Source organism: Phaethon aethereus, assembly GCF_964289735.1.
Source record: "Phaethon aethereus genome assembly, chromosome: 1".
NCBI classification, from domain to species: domain Eukaryota; kingdom Metazoa; phylum Chordata; class Aves; order Phaethontiformes; family Phaethontidae; genus Phaethon; species Phaethon aethereus.
In genome coordinates, this window is record NC_138575.1 from 193,720,670 (window position 1) to 193,735,315 (window position 14,646).

The 14,646-nt window shown below is 40.6% G+C and overlaps 1 protein-coding gene across 1 annotated transcript in view; it reads right to left on the bottom strand.

Annotated features, from left to right (window-relative positions):
• The window catches only part of LOC309402977 (complement C4-A-like), a gene marked incomplete at its 3' end in the record, with an annotated part of 58,313 nt that overhangs the window by 29,592 nt on the left and 14,075 nt on the right, over window positions 1–14,646 (bottom strand). Inside the window, exons 10-21 of the mRNA XM_081996956.1 lie at window positions 12,214–12,329; window positions 11,422–11,589; window positions 10,480–10,677; window positions 8,085–8,276; window positions 6,585–6,734; window positions 6,040–6,166; window positions 5,603–5,674; window positions 4,541–4,741; window positions 3,583–3,694; window positions 3,284–3,354; window positions 2,231–2,370; window positions 870–1,082 (exon numbers count right to left, since the gene is read on the bottom strand). Coding sequence (XP_081853082.1) covers window positions 870–1,082; window positions 2,231–2,370; window positions 3,284–3,354; window positions 3,583–3,694; window positions 4,541–4,741; window positions 5,603–5,674; window positions 6,040–6,166; window positions 6,585–6,734; window positions 8,085–8,276; window positions 10,480–10,677; window positions 11,422–11,589; window positions 12,214–12,329 — 1,760 coding nt within the window. The remainder of the gene's footprint in view (window positions 1–869; window positions 1,083–2,230; window positions 2,371–3,283; window positions 3,355–3,582; window positions 3,695–4,540; window positions 4,742–5,602; window positions 5,675–6,039; window positions 6,167–6,584; window positions 6,735–8,084; window positions 8,277–10,479; window positions 10,678–11,421; window positions 11,590–12,213; window positions 12,330–14,646) is intronic.

The window sequence follows — 14,646 nt, forward strand, 5'->3', positions numbered from 1 at the left end:
CATCCCTCTTCCTACAGTTTCTATTTTAATAAAGTTGTTTTTACAGACACTTAGTGTTTTAGTGTAGCATTGAACTCTGAGACTGTGTCTATCTCTAGGAAAGTTAGAAAAGTTATGGCCTGTAACAACAGCAGGTTCCTGACATCCCATGCCTTATCTTTACCTATGTGGCCATTCCCTGACATTCATGGTGCAAGGATTCATATTTTGCACTTTTTGTGTGGATTGAAAATAACCCTCAGTGGGCTACTTGGGTGCTGTAATGAGTCTTGAAATTAATCTTGAAAAGTAATAATCTTTTCTAAAAGGCTTCTCTTTTTCATCATTTTGGAAGAGAACTAAGGTATTAAATAATTAATACCACATCTTTGTTTGCCTGTATGTGTTTTACCTATGCAATTGCTAAGGTTGAAGAACCATTAACTGGAAAGGAATGAAACAGGGTTTAACCTTATGACTAGCAGAGAGCACTTCCTTCTCAACATATTGCTAGATGGACATCTTCAACCTTGGCTTCATAAGAGAAAAACAATTTTTATAAACGTTAATGAAGCAGGTGGAAGTTAAAGAGTACAAAATGGGCACTGACTGCATGAAGGAAGTTGTTGCTATGTCATGGGTAGAAGGATGCCTTTTTGCCATAGCGAACAATTCTTTCCATATACACTACACACAAGCCCACCACAGGGTTATATTTCTTCCTCATGATATAACTCAATCCTTGCTGAGAAACAGGTTTCCTGAGATTGCTTCCAGCCTTACGTTTCTATGATTTTACTCCCTCCACAAGAGCTCTACACTTAGTGAATGTTATATTTGAAGAGAAACACATATTCGTAAAGTGCCTTCCCTCCGCTAGTTATACCTACCACAACGTTGAGGTTCTTCCTAATGCTATCAGTGTGCCCAGAAACCATGTCAAAAGCAGTAATAGTAATTGGAATTTCTCCCACAGTCAGAGGGACAACCGAGAAGTAGACTGGTGTTGCGGAGTTCCCCTTAGCCACCAGCGTCAGCTGCACAGCCTTCTCCATTGCCTCTGCGGTGCACAGCCCCCTCACTGCTTCCATCGTCACCGTAACCTGTGGGGACAAGGCAATGCCTGTGATCAGGCTTAATGCATTACCACACGGGAAAAGTACTCCAGCTCCACCATGTCCAGGTAAGAATGGGAAATGAGAAACAGGTATAAGCTTTTGCTTAAAAAGGAAATAGCAATGCAGACATTTTGCAAGACGGAAAGTGTTTTTTTCTTTGCTCCTGAATTTACTTCGCTTCCTGAATTTACTATTCTCTATTTATAAAATGGGAAAACCTTTTCATCAAGAAATAAGTGATCAAATGCTGCCACAGCTTGTCCAAAGAGTTTGTAGAGTTTCCCTCCTTGGAGATATTCAATATCTGACTGGACAAAGCCCTGAACAACCTGTTCTAACTGGACCTGCTCTGAGCAGCAGGTTGGGCTAGAGACCTCTGGAGGTCCCTTTCAACTTAAATTGTTCTATTACCCTATGGTGTGTTAACATTCACCTACATTGACTAGAGCTGTGAAGGTAAATCAGCTAGTCTTTCTTCATTACTCTGAATTTGCAGTATAGTTTTGGTCTAGCCCTGAACCACAGGGCAGTAAGAAGGACAGTGCTTTTCTATACATCCCAGCCATACACCATTCAACACAGTTGAGAAGATGATGGTCAAGCAGACCTGGCTGAGAGATAAGAAGAGATCAAAGAAAGATCATCAGCCTGAGGATGATGGAGGCTCTAAGCCCAGTGACAACTGTGGCCATATGCAGACCTGGGTATGTGTCACATGCAGCCAAAAAGTGGCTTTGCATTGTATGCACAATGAATTTTGTGGCTAACATATTGCATTTTGTGCTCAGAATTTACCTCTGTATTTTTCGTACCTGCTTTATCAACAGCTGGGTGTTGCCCAGATTGGCAGGCAGCAAAAAAGTAGCTGGTTGCTTCAGTGAAGCGGGAGAAGACATACCCAAAGAGAAGGAATTTGGCTGTGTAATATGGTAAATAAAATCTCATTTATACAGTGAGTTCGATTAACAAGTAGAATTGGATCCTGTTCTTGGGGGGACTTTCAAAATGGAAGCATGGTGTCTGGACTGTAGGAGGGTACTGGAAGGTGGTTGGGTTATTTACAATAAATTATTACATAGCTATACATCTAGCTATCTAGATGTGTATAGCACAGCAGTTGGTGGTAATACTACCTGGAGATCGTTGGGCAGATAGTTGTAAACCACTGCTTTTATTTCTAGTTGTTCATGTCGTCTGACTGAGTATGGTAATCTCAGGGACAGAAAGAAGTTTTTGAAAACTTCAAAGGTGTGGGGCTCAGCTAGGCAAAATCCTGGGATGAGAAAAAAACAGAGTTGAGAATTACACACTTAACAACAGCTGATGAAAATTTAAATGTCTGATCAAAACTCATTGCCCGGGCTTCCCCAAGGCCAAGAGCAGGAGAGGGAGTCAGGCATATCCAGAAAGCATTTCAACTCACCTGCGCTAGAGACCTATCTCGGGGGTAGTTGATTTGCCCGCTGGAGTCACTGCCATGGTTTTAGGTAGGTAAAATTTGGCAGGAGTGTTTGTAGCTTTTGTGAGTGAAATGTGGTCCAGCCTTCCGGCAAAGGTCATGCTTAAAACACAATGACCTTTCCTCACTTTCTGTAAATAAACTCCATGCCCATCACTGCACCCCTGGATGAGCCTGCATTTCTGAAGGGGAGTGGGCAGTACCAGGTGGACCTTTAGTCCCTCCTGCATGGTCCTGGTCAACCCCCAGGAGCTCCTAGACAACAGCACCTGGGAACGTGGGCTCTCTGGTGTCCAGCCCTTGCAGATCCTCTGCTAGACTCCTGGTGCTCAGCTCTTCTCTGGCTCTCCAGAGACCACAAACTTTCATGCTTCTCTGAGATGGCCAGAACTTTGTCCCAAAAATATTAAAATAAAAATGATATTACTGATAGCTTTATTGTGGCTTTTTGGCCGTGAGAAAGCTAAAAGTTAGAACAGAGGAGAGTTTTGATTGTATACTTCTTCAGAGCCCACTTCATGTTGTATTTATAAATATATACCTATCTCTTAAATTCTAGCTGGGCTTTAATATGGCATGAAAGAGGGTAAATGTCATGATCAAAACACAGTGTTTTTCAATACAGACTGCCTCACTCTGTCAAGAGAGCATTCTATCTCTGTTTTAAAAATATATGTTCTCTATTTATCCGTACAAAGAAACCAAATAAAATACCCAATACTTATACCTTTTTGGGGAGATATGCTTATTGCCTGAACTTCCCAGGTAGTTATAGAGTCAGGAGCAAAATTCGCTACACTAAGAAACACAAAATAAAATGTATTAGGAAGGATGTATAAAATGGAAATATTGTCATTTGCTGAAGTTTGAATATTGTAAGGGAAAAAAAATATTCCCTCAGTTCTGGAGACAAAGTACTTGCAAATATTCTGAAGTTCTCTGTATCAGATAACACATAAAGTTGATATTTATATGCATTTTACTGTACAGATTTAGACATATTCACCCAGTCAGGTAATACAGTACCTATGGTTTCCAGGGCTTTTCAATTCTTCAAGATTCCACCACCAGCTCTCAGGAAAATAACTGCGCAAGTTGACAGAGGTTTCATCAAACACTTCTTCATGGTCATCATAGTCTGTAAAACAAGAGCAGGGTTTCTGTTGTGAAGTCTTTGGCTGCTGACCTTACTCTGTATAAAAAGACTTCATCTGGGTTTTATCTTGTGCATTAAAAAGAAAAATGTTGAAAAAAAGAGGAGCAATGACCAAAGATTGGCATTGAACAAAAGGATAATTCTTCTTTCCAAGTCCGATAACTATAGACTACCAAACAAGAAAACATTTCCCTTTAGTAATGTGTAGCAAAGATGTTCCCACCGTCCCATATTTGTGACAGACAGAGCATGAGAGGGGAGCTCTGAGAAAAGCGGTAGCAGAAATTACACTTAGAATGGGACCATTTTCAACAAGAACTTTTTTTATTTTGTGACATGAGCTCTTGTGTGATCAGAGATAGACTTTGGGGAGAAGAAAGGAAGAAAGAGACAAAATCGTCCCCAGCTGAAGTTGCCCCTTCTCATGAGGCAGTGTTTTGGAGGTACTCAGGTGTTGTATCAGTAGTACCGCTAATAAAATAGTCATGGATCGAGCCCCGAATGCAGACAAATACCCCCTCCTCTGCTCCCCTGTTGCAGTCTGCTGGAGTGTGGGCTGACAGCTCCTCCATAAGGCTGTTCTGAGGCCAACCGTGGCTAAAGAGATTCCTGCCCTTTTTTACCCCAAGAAGTTATCCTGTCCCACCTCCAGAGTGCACAATTGTGAAGATGCAATGGCCTGTGGGTGCTGCACTACGCTGGGGCTCACTGAAGTGTTGATGTGAAAACCTCACCCCCAGCCCCACAGCACTAAATGCCCCTTAACCCTCCCTTGCCACCATATGAAGGGTATTTTTCTGTAGACAGTTGCATGCCGCTGTTCTTTACATCGTGCCAAGCCCACTCTGATCCTCCGCTTCGCCTCCTTTCTGAGGGCTGTGGCTTTCTCACAGCAGTCCTGGAAAGCGTTTCTGCATTCGGGGGAGCCAGCCACCTTTCTTAGCCTTTTGGCACAAGAAAACCTCATGGGATTTAATTTCATGCCGTCTTCACAGCATTTTCGTAGATCAGTGTTTTGATATTTGCTGGCTGCAATATAATGAGACCCCAGAATTAGTGCTGTGGAAGTAGCAATAAGCAAAAGGTGTTCATTGTGCTCATTCCTGTCTTTTTTTGCAGTTCACATTAGTTGTTATTGCAACATCCTACCTTTAGCCAGGGACATGTTCTCCATCCTAAAAACAGTCCACAAACACAGGAGGAAAACATGGGCCCTATGGCATCCTCGATATTCTATTCTAGGCTCTCTCTTCAAACTCAGACTGTGAATTAAGAATGCCTTCTTGGCAGACTGGAATTAGATATCTTGATAGAAATAGCCATGACAGTGTTCTCATTCTTGAACAGAGAGATTGATTTCAAAAGTAAGGAAGATCCAAGCTTCAAGCCTTCTAGCAAGGAAATATCAATTTGTGTAAACTTTTTTTTTTTTAATTAGACCAAATATTATACTAGCTCTTCTCTTAGTTGGAGCACAAAGTACTAAAGCTGGCACAACTTCAAAGCAGAATGTCAAGAAAAAAAATAGGATTTATAAAATATTTTCTGGCCATACAAATAATTTTGAAAAACTTTAAAGCCATGACTGATTCCATGACATGATGTCTAGTTAGAAGTACTTCACTGGTGAATTAGTTTCCTTTTGCAACTGGGCCATTCTTTGGTTTTGTATTTTGAGTTGTTTTGATAAATGGTGCATCAGGTCACACGGCATGGTACACACACTTGTGCTAGGTTATGTCACAACGCAAGAACTGGGACTATCAATATCTTGGTATCCTTTGCTATCCCACCACTTATTGCCCCCCAAGATCCCAGCCAGATCCCTTTGGCCCCCCACCCTACCCCACCCCACTATGCCTTTCAGGCCACCCAGGTGAGCAGACATACCAATTCCTGACATTTTCTTGTGAAAATCCAAAGATCTCTTCTGCCTTCTAGTAACCTGGGGGCATTTGTAGCCTGGGAAAGCAGAACAGAAGAGCTTGGTCATGATACTATGACCGTAATGGCCTGATCATTCAGTCATTCGTGGAAGACTCATCTTAGGACACATCTCATTCACAGAAGACCCACAGTCTGGCGAGTCACCTTACAGCCCAAGCCAGCTGCTGCCTGCCCCAGCTGAGCTGGACACCAAAGGACCAGCAGCCATGATACCTGAGCTGCCAGCACCCAGTGGAAAAACAGAAGAATTAAAATCCACAGGCAAGGGAGGTTTTACAACATCACAATAATATGTTTCTGATTTTTAAGCAATCATCACCCTCCCCAGATCTATAGTGGTCTTGTACAAACATCTAAAGTAAAGGGCAGACTGCACTTACTTTCCCGAATGCTGGATTTAATTGTATCTGATAAAAAGGCCAGACCAACATCAGTAAAAACTTGAATACTATCTGCACCGCCGCCTGCAGAACATCCGAGATCATACGAATTCATAGCATTAAATACCTGCCGAATAAAATAGCATAGATGGACCATGCACGCTTGCAAAATGTTGGTTTTTTTTTTTAGTAGATATTAAAAAAATGTTTGTAGCCTTTGACTCGCAGAAGCAAGACACTCACAGAAGCTGGTGCTACAAGCTGCATTTGGAAACTGAGATTAAAGCTGATTTAGTTGGGGAGTGCTTTCAGGTAATGCTTTTTTTTAATATACAAAGTTGTCTGCTGTAGCATGGAAAACCCCATCTTAAGCATATAATTCATCTTAAGTAGATGCTAAATTGCAAAAGCAAACGCATTTTCAAGTTTAGCACAGCTGTGATTAAGCAATTAATAGCCATTAATTAAATTTTTATCATCTCAATAGTCATGGAAAGTTTTGCTAGACTAGTAGATATGGTATTTTTTTCTTACAGATATCTTACTTTTTTGGCTGTAAGCTTATTTTTCTTGTTCAGAATAAAAACTGCTTTATCAACCACAGCCAAGGCAACTGTTCCCGCATGGTCCGTTTCAATCTGTAAATTGATGTTGTCTGTTGGTTCGTATATCTCCTGTTCTGTTCTCACTTTAATCTAAATAGAAAAGATTGAAGCAAAAATGTCATATTTGTTAATAAAAAGAAAAGACTCTTTGGGCTCAGAATACTGTCAGCTGTGACTGTCAGCAGTCAGAGTCTGGGGGGATGTTCCAGTTTTGTGGTGTTTCTGCCTCGGACCCTGCATTTTGGAAGATGAGGTGCTGGTATCTCCCAGTGGAGAAGAATGCGGGCTGTTAAAAGACGTGTCTGTGCAGGATATGGGGCACTAGCTTTCAATAACATTTAAGCACCAATGGGAATTAAAAGTATGTGTAAGAGGTTTTGTTATTTTCCAGTGAAAACAAAATTGCCATGAAATACAGCAAAAGACTAATTAATGGACAAAATTAACTGATGTAAACTGGTCTGTAATAGTACAACCTCCTTTCTATCTCACACTTGAGTTTTTCAACATGACTGGGTTCAGATCTGGTGCATATCTGATGTAGACACTTGTGTTGTTTAGGAGGAAGTAGACATGGTGATTATGAAATTAATAGGGAATTATTAATAGAATGCCAACTTGAACGTAACCCGGTTTTGTCATCGTAGGAATGAAGAATTGGCTTGTGTATTAGAGATGGAATTAAAAATTAAAATTAAAAAATTAGAATTTTTCTTGAAAACTTTTTTTCTTAATGGACTATCATTTTCTTTTGCCAAAACAAACATTTTCATGAAAAAAAAAAAATTCACACTGCTGAGACTTTTCAGCAGTTGTGTTTCATGCTGTTGGGAAAATTCCCTTTCTTTTTTTTTTCATTTTACATTATGGTACCAAAAAGGAGCAGGAAGAAGGTGAAAGAAAGGCTTAGAGGGACCCCTATTTTGTCCACACTTCATTTTCTAATGTAAATTTTTTTTTAAAGTGCTTTTCAAATGCTACAAAATCTCAGAATATTACTTTTAACAGGAAAGAAAAAGCTTGAAAAGTTAGTTCAAGTTCATTTTTTTCCCAATGAATTGTTTCACTTTCTTTCATGTGACACACCTCACAACAAAAAGACAAAGTTATAAAGAGATTCTGCCCCTCAGTGATTCTACTGGTGTTTCCTTGCAGATTTCTAATATATAGACAGATGCAGAGGGTGATTTATCCATACGAAATTATATTTTTAATCTCTTTGAGGCACAACCTGCCCTATGGAAGAAGGCTATCACTACCATCTCTCCTGGGACACTTTCCCAGCTATACCTTTTGTCAAGAATCCTGATGACTCCTTTTTTCAATAAAAATGAAATGTCTCAATTTTTAACCCTAGGCCTGCACTTGCTCTGCTGAAACCCCATGTCTTTGTTCTTATTTTGCAATACAATAAACAGAAGCTACTTGCTTTGAAAGTACCTTTCCTTCACAGACATCCGTAACGTCCACCCATACAGAATCAGCAACAATCTCTTGACGGCCCGCATTCTCAATGAAGTAGTAAGCTAAAAAGCGAAAGGCAGGCACCATCTTCTCGGTGATTTTAAGGTTTATTACTTTGTTTGAGGAGGGGACCCTCCCCAAAAGCTCAGCTTGTCCCCTTGCCACAACCTGCAAGGAAGAAACAAACAGAAATCAAATATTACAAATACACACTAGACTGTTGCATAACTTTATATACATATATAGAATTTTCTGAGGCCATTTCTGTTTAAAATCTATTATCTTCTAATGGCACTTAGTAGTTTTAATTCCCAACCTGCATACCAGTAGCCTGGAGGAGACCAGTACACAGTGCCTCTAGCCCAGGAGTGTGGTGGTCAGCCTCTGCTGCACTGGTCCTGTGGCACGAGTTTGAACACAAATCTACCACCCTCCACTCAGCCTTACAGTTTGAAAAGTGTGTCCCAGATAGCAGGGGTTTTTTTGTCTTCTGCAATACCAAGTCATCACCCTCAGGAGGTTATTAGCTTTATTTAACCTGTAATCAGCACTGAGTCTTTCAGACGGTGTGGAAGTGTTGGAGCAGGAGGTTTCACCCAAGAAGTATTATCAGGATAAAGTACCGCAGACTGGCCCTTAACTGATTTCATCCCATCTTTCACTATTTAATTCCTTTCTTCCTATGTTACGTTAATTATATTCATGGGTTGTCAGAGGAGTGGAAAACGGACACAGTGGCAGGACTGATAGTGCTCTTCCCTGAACAAAATACACGCAGTTTTACTAAATGCACAATGAATGGGCTTCAGACCAAGTTTTGGGAGAAAGTCTCACTGCTGAGCTCCAGCTCCACCACCCCTCCCACACGCTGCACCTTCCCAGAGCCTGACAGCAGCAATTACAACCCTATGCTAAGTCATCCAATGAAAATAAACCCCCAAGCCTAAATTTAACTCCTAAGGATACAATTATTCCAATATATCAGAGTTCTATTAAAATTAAATGGGAACTTGTGCCCATGGTGCTTATCATGCTGGGAAATTTAAGCTGCTGAGGGAAATTAGGATGAAGAGAGGGAGAAGGGGATTAAACACATTTGACATTCAACAGATTCACTCCTGGAATGTATCCATGAACACCTTTGTCTCCTTCAACAAAATAAATACTTTGCATACTGGTCCCAAGATGAGCAGGATTGTTTCCTTGCTTTTCCAGCGATAGAACTGCTTTTCAGTCTGAAATTTCAGGACGCTACTTAGGGCCATAACAGCCAATGCCTTCAGTGATCCTTCATGACATTATCTGTTGGAGGTAACACTGACCTACCTATTAACTAACATCAGGTGCAGGTAATATGGAGCCATGGTAATATAAGAATCATGTGTTATTCATAAAATAAACAATAGTTAACTATAAAAGGCATTTTCTGAGATAGTCAAGATTCCCTAGAATATGACTAGGATTTCTACTTGCAGGGACAGAATCTTATGTATATGTATATGTATATGTATGATCTACCCACAACAAGGTAGACAGTTCTGTAATATCTGAAAAAAATGGTATTTATGGGAATCAGACCAATAAAAATAATATTTAATATTGGTTTATTATAAGGAAAGGATACAGATTGGAAGGAGTGGGAAAGAATGAGATCTGGAGTAAGAGAAATCAAATGGTCATAGATATCATCACAAGTTATCTGTCTAAGATTTCAGCTCTCAGGGCTTTCAGTTTAGTATCTTTCCAAAATATCCACATAATTATGCAGACAAACATTACCCGATATGGACCTATTTGGTCTAGACTGTATTAGAAACTACAGACTAACATTTGTACTTCCATATCCTCTTTCAGAAGAAAAATTTACAAAGATTTGTATATTACATGCCCCAAAATATACGCAAATATATAAAAATACCTGAATCATAGAAATAGTTTCTAGAAAAGACCTATGGAGATTTCTAGTCCACCTGTCTGCTCTAAGATGAACCATCACCAGCATAAGATTAGGCCAGGTGTGGTTTTCTCTCGTTGAGTGTTGAATGCTTCTGAGGATGGCAATTCCCTAAACTCTCTGGGGAACCTCTTCCAGTATTGCATTCCTCACTAGTGAAAAGATTTTTCCAGAATGAACCTTCCAGGCCAGAACTTGTAGCCTTTGCCCCTTGTTTTATTGCATGGCACCACCTAAGAAAGTTGTCTTCATTACATCTGTAATACCTCGTCAAGTAATTTTAGGTTGCTATTAACTCTTAGCCTCTTCACCAAACTGAACAAGCCCAGTTCCCTCAGTCTGTCTTGGTAGGTTGCCCAAGATACTGGGCTGTATAATTTCTGAAAAGAATTACTGGCATGCTACCATTCTGTTTACCATATAATAGAAATAGTCAATCTTTCCACTTCCAGACTGATGAATATCATTCAAGGTGATGCGTAAGGTATCTCCAGGTGCCACAACAGTATACGGGATGCTGATGCTGAGGTAGTTTGGGGAAGCAGACTGGTATCTTTCAGCTCTGATACTGGTTTCAGGTGATTCAAATTTTTCTTTTCCCTCTTCAGCCTTTACCTGTCAGGGAAGAAAAGGACAGAGTGAGTAAAGTGTCCCTCAGGAGACAAGTTAGAGCGTCGCCCATAATTTGTATCTTGCCAGGTTATTCAGAAAATGCTGGGAAATGAGATGAATCACTCCTGAGACCTCATTAGCAGAACCTGGCACCAAAACCCAGGATTTTAATTACTTTATTATCTCACCCTATTTTGTCTCTTGCTGTATTTGCACTTGATATCTTTCAGCCTTGGCTCTTTCTGAATGAGAATCAATGGTTCAAAATTGCAAAGTGATTTTGTACTTAGCTTTTTTCCCTTTTTGTATTGTGCACATAATTGAACCTTCTGAGTGTCCAGATGTAGCCTACTGTCTGCATTGCTCAGGACCTTTTCCTTCACCTTCTTCTCATCATTTTCTGTCACTTCTCATTGTGATCTTCCTTATAGTCCCATTTCCATCCTTCAAGCCAGTAAGATGCACATGTGAACCACAAAAAAACCACCACTACCACCAACGCATGCACTCTCAAAGCTCTGATGTATGAGGGTGTCCTTCACTTCAGTGAGACATCCCTCAGGGCCCTGGTCTCTCTAACATCTCTTACACAATATGGACAAAGCTGTGCAGGTGGTGTAAGAAATTATGTTCCACCTTCTGTGCTAATTTTATGTAAAAATGATCATCTTCAGAGTCATTTGTAACTGTTTTATGAACTCTTCTCAGCAGTATATTTTTAAACATGGATGTTTGGGTTTTCTTTACCATTATTTGAAGCATCTGAGCATCTCCAGGGATGTCAAATGTTAAGGGGATTAGACCCTCTTCATTAGAAAGTGCAGTCTTCTTCATCGGAGGATTTCCAGGCAAGGTAACAGTAGCAGTGACAGGTAGAGAGGCAGCAGGTGAGCCATCAATCAAAGTGACAGATGCCTATTAGAAAGAAATGTTTTTCTGTTACATCAAGGAAATGTATGGGTTTAAAAAACACCCACACACAAGAAGAAATTATTTTTCTAAGCTGAGAAGAACTACAAAACTGTACACATTAGTGTTTGAAAATGAGATATTTGTCTCTAAGGTAAATTTCTAACTTTAACTTTTTGTAGAAAACTTTGTAGAAAAACTCAAAGGTATGAAGTTTAAAAACTAAAAAGCTTAAATGCATTTTTAAAAAAAACACGATACCCTGATCCACTTTTCAGAATTTTCATCTGATACAGGATTAGTTTGGTACAACATTGTTATTTTAATCTTTTGATATGGAAGTGAGGAATAGACTGCTACATTTTTATAAAACCTTATAGTGCAACAGGGCACAGATGACATCCAGAGTAGAAAGCCAGCATTTTGTGGCTTCAGTTTCCCTTCTCAGGCTCTGTGTGTACAGAAATTAAACAAACCAGACACACAAGCAGTAGCGTCATGTTGGACCTATTCCTGAGGTCCTCTGTCCTATAGAGCTCTCACTGGATCAGATATAGATTTTACACACGAGACAGATATAAATCCCTTGTTATGGAGGCAAATGGACACAGTTGTCTGAACACTACATACCACAACGGAGAAGGGGGCTCCAGGCACAAAATACTTTTTGGTGTTAGACAGATCAACAGCATAAGGAGATTTCACAAACTTCACATTGCTGAGTTCCTCTTCCCTCATCTCACCACCTGTTAATACCAAACAGTATGTGTTGCCACGGGAGCAATAACTATGTACTTGCATATTACCATACCATCCATCACTTCTCTTTTCAAGATTAATTGCATTTTTAGCAGTGTGTATAAAGAAAATGGAAATATGATCCCTCCACAAAGATCTTCAGTCCTGAGAAGAGGAAGAGGTGAGTGCAGGCAGGTGGGGAATGCCACCAGAGACCGGCCAGTGCAAGGGCAGCGCAACCCGTGTGGTGCTCCAGGCAGCTGGCACCGGCCGGCGTCTGCCCTCGGAAGCTCAGGCATGGAGACCTGCAAAGAGGTTACTCACAACGTAAAAATTCCCCTCTAACACATCAGTTGGAACAAGGTGCCAGCAAACGCAGAGCACACTGATACCACAGGAGCCACCGTGGCCGTGCACCTCCCTTTCCGAGCTGTTGGGACTTCGTTCCTGGGGAAAAGCTACATCAAAGTCCAAGATAAAAGTCACTCAGAATCAGTAGCAGGGTTTGGACTTTAGGTCTCTAATTTTCTGAAAGAGTTTTTTCTTTTCATTTTTGACTACTGGTGAGAGAGTTAATATTACCTAATATCCTCATCTGCAGCTTGCACCTACAAGACAGCTTGAGACTGCTTCCCATCTAAGATTCTTCTAGTTAAACCACTCATTCTTCCAGTTAACTTCTAGTTAAACCACTACCCACAGCCACTCGTAAAAAAAATCAGTTACATGGCTTGCTTTAAACTAAGTGCATTGAGACATACTTTCAGTATCCTTATTTTCCACTTTAACACTCCAAGGTTGAGAGGTGTCAGTAAAACCCACCAGCCTTGCCCTATCATGCATATATTTAATACCAAACCCAGCAAGTACACAAGGGTGAAGGCAGCCTGCCTGCAACGGAAAGAGGAAACATGGTAGAGACCATGCCACACCATGAGATCTTACATCCATCGTGCTGGTGTGGTAAATGGGAGGTCTTTCAGACCCCTTTGCTCTTGCAATAAATGTTGTGGCAACAGTGTGTGTAATATAGTAGATGCAGTGTATAATAGTAGAGCATACTAAAAAACTGCACAGCTGCAATGCATTTGAATTAATTTTAGGATTCTAAGGAATCCTACTTAATGTTTAGGATTTTTAGAAATCTTTAGAATTCTAGTAATTCTAAGCTAAGTATCTAGACTCCAACAGCCAATGGGAACAGACACCTCTGGAGTGCAGTTTAACCCTTCCATTCTCTATACTGACCATGCAAAGTGCCCAAGCTCTGACTAGATACCTTACTTTCAGATATCTAAAGTAAAAAGGGATCAATCTCCCTATGAACAGCAAGAAAAATCTTGCCCATGTTGGAAAGATCAGCTTCGTTGCAGATTCAATTTTGGAGGTCAACATGAAGTTGCACCTCTCACCTTAGCCTCATATGACTAACAATAGCACTAGCTACAACCCAAATAACCTATTGACCTCTGGAACTGCATCTGGTTCAACACAGTGCTCACCTGTGGGTAGCTCTAAGATATCTGGGGGCCTGCTCAACGTGCTTAGCATTGCTGTGAGCAAATATCTACACAAATTCCTTGTAATGAACTGTGGAAATAATTATCTGTCCTCTGGGAAAACAAAGGAAAACAGCCACTGAAGAACTTCTGGATAGACATGCTCCAGGCTCATGTCCCAGATGAACACCAAGACCAAGCTATTTGACGTATATTGTACTTGTGCATATGCCAGGTGTCACAGTCTGATAAAACTGTGGTAAGGCATAAAAGGACAAGCAGGACTCACAAGGGCTAAATCCTCCTCTGCATCGCATTGTACCTGTAATATATATGCCTTACCTTTAGACTGACAGCTTAGACAACTGAGGTAAAAAGCAAGCTGAGATACCAAGCTTGACTAATAACTTTGTATGTATGGAAGGAGTAGACATGGCTGAGGCAAGTGCTCAAACAAGATCTCAAGGGGAGAAATTCATTTGTGTTCATACCTGTATGAACAGTTCAGACAGACTAGGGTATCTTAGATATTCTCACAGGGCTGTTTAATATGGGACAGATCCTATAGGAGAGTACTTACAGGAGACCTGAGCACTTCTGGACCAGCAGTGGGAGACCACACAGGACTATACAGGGCATTTAAAGTGGTACTGGACATTTGTGTTGAGATAAGTGAAGCCCACCCGAGGTAAAGTTTGTGCACAGAAGGGGGTCGGATGAAAGAGACTGTCATGCACTGTAGCATGAGCAAGCTTTGCTGTGAAGATTGGTCCAGTGGGACAAGATTTCTCACATGAAGATTACACTAGAGAAAGATCAATGTAAA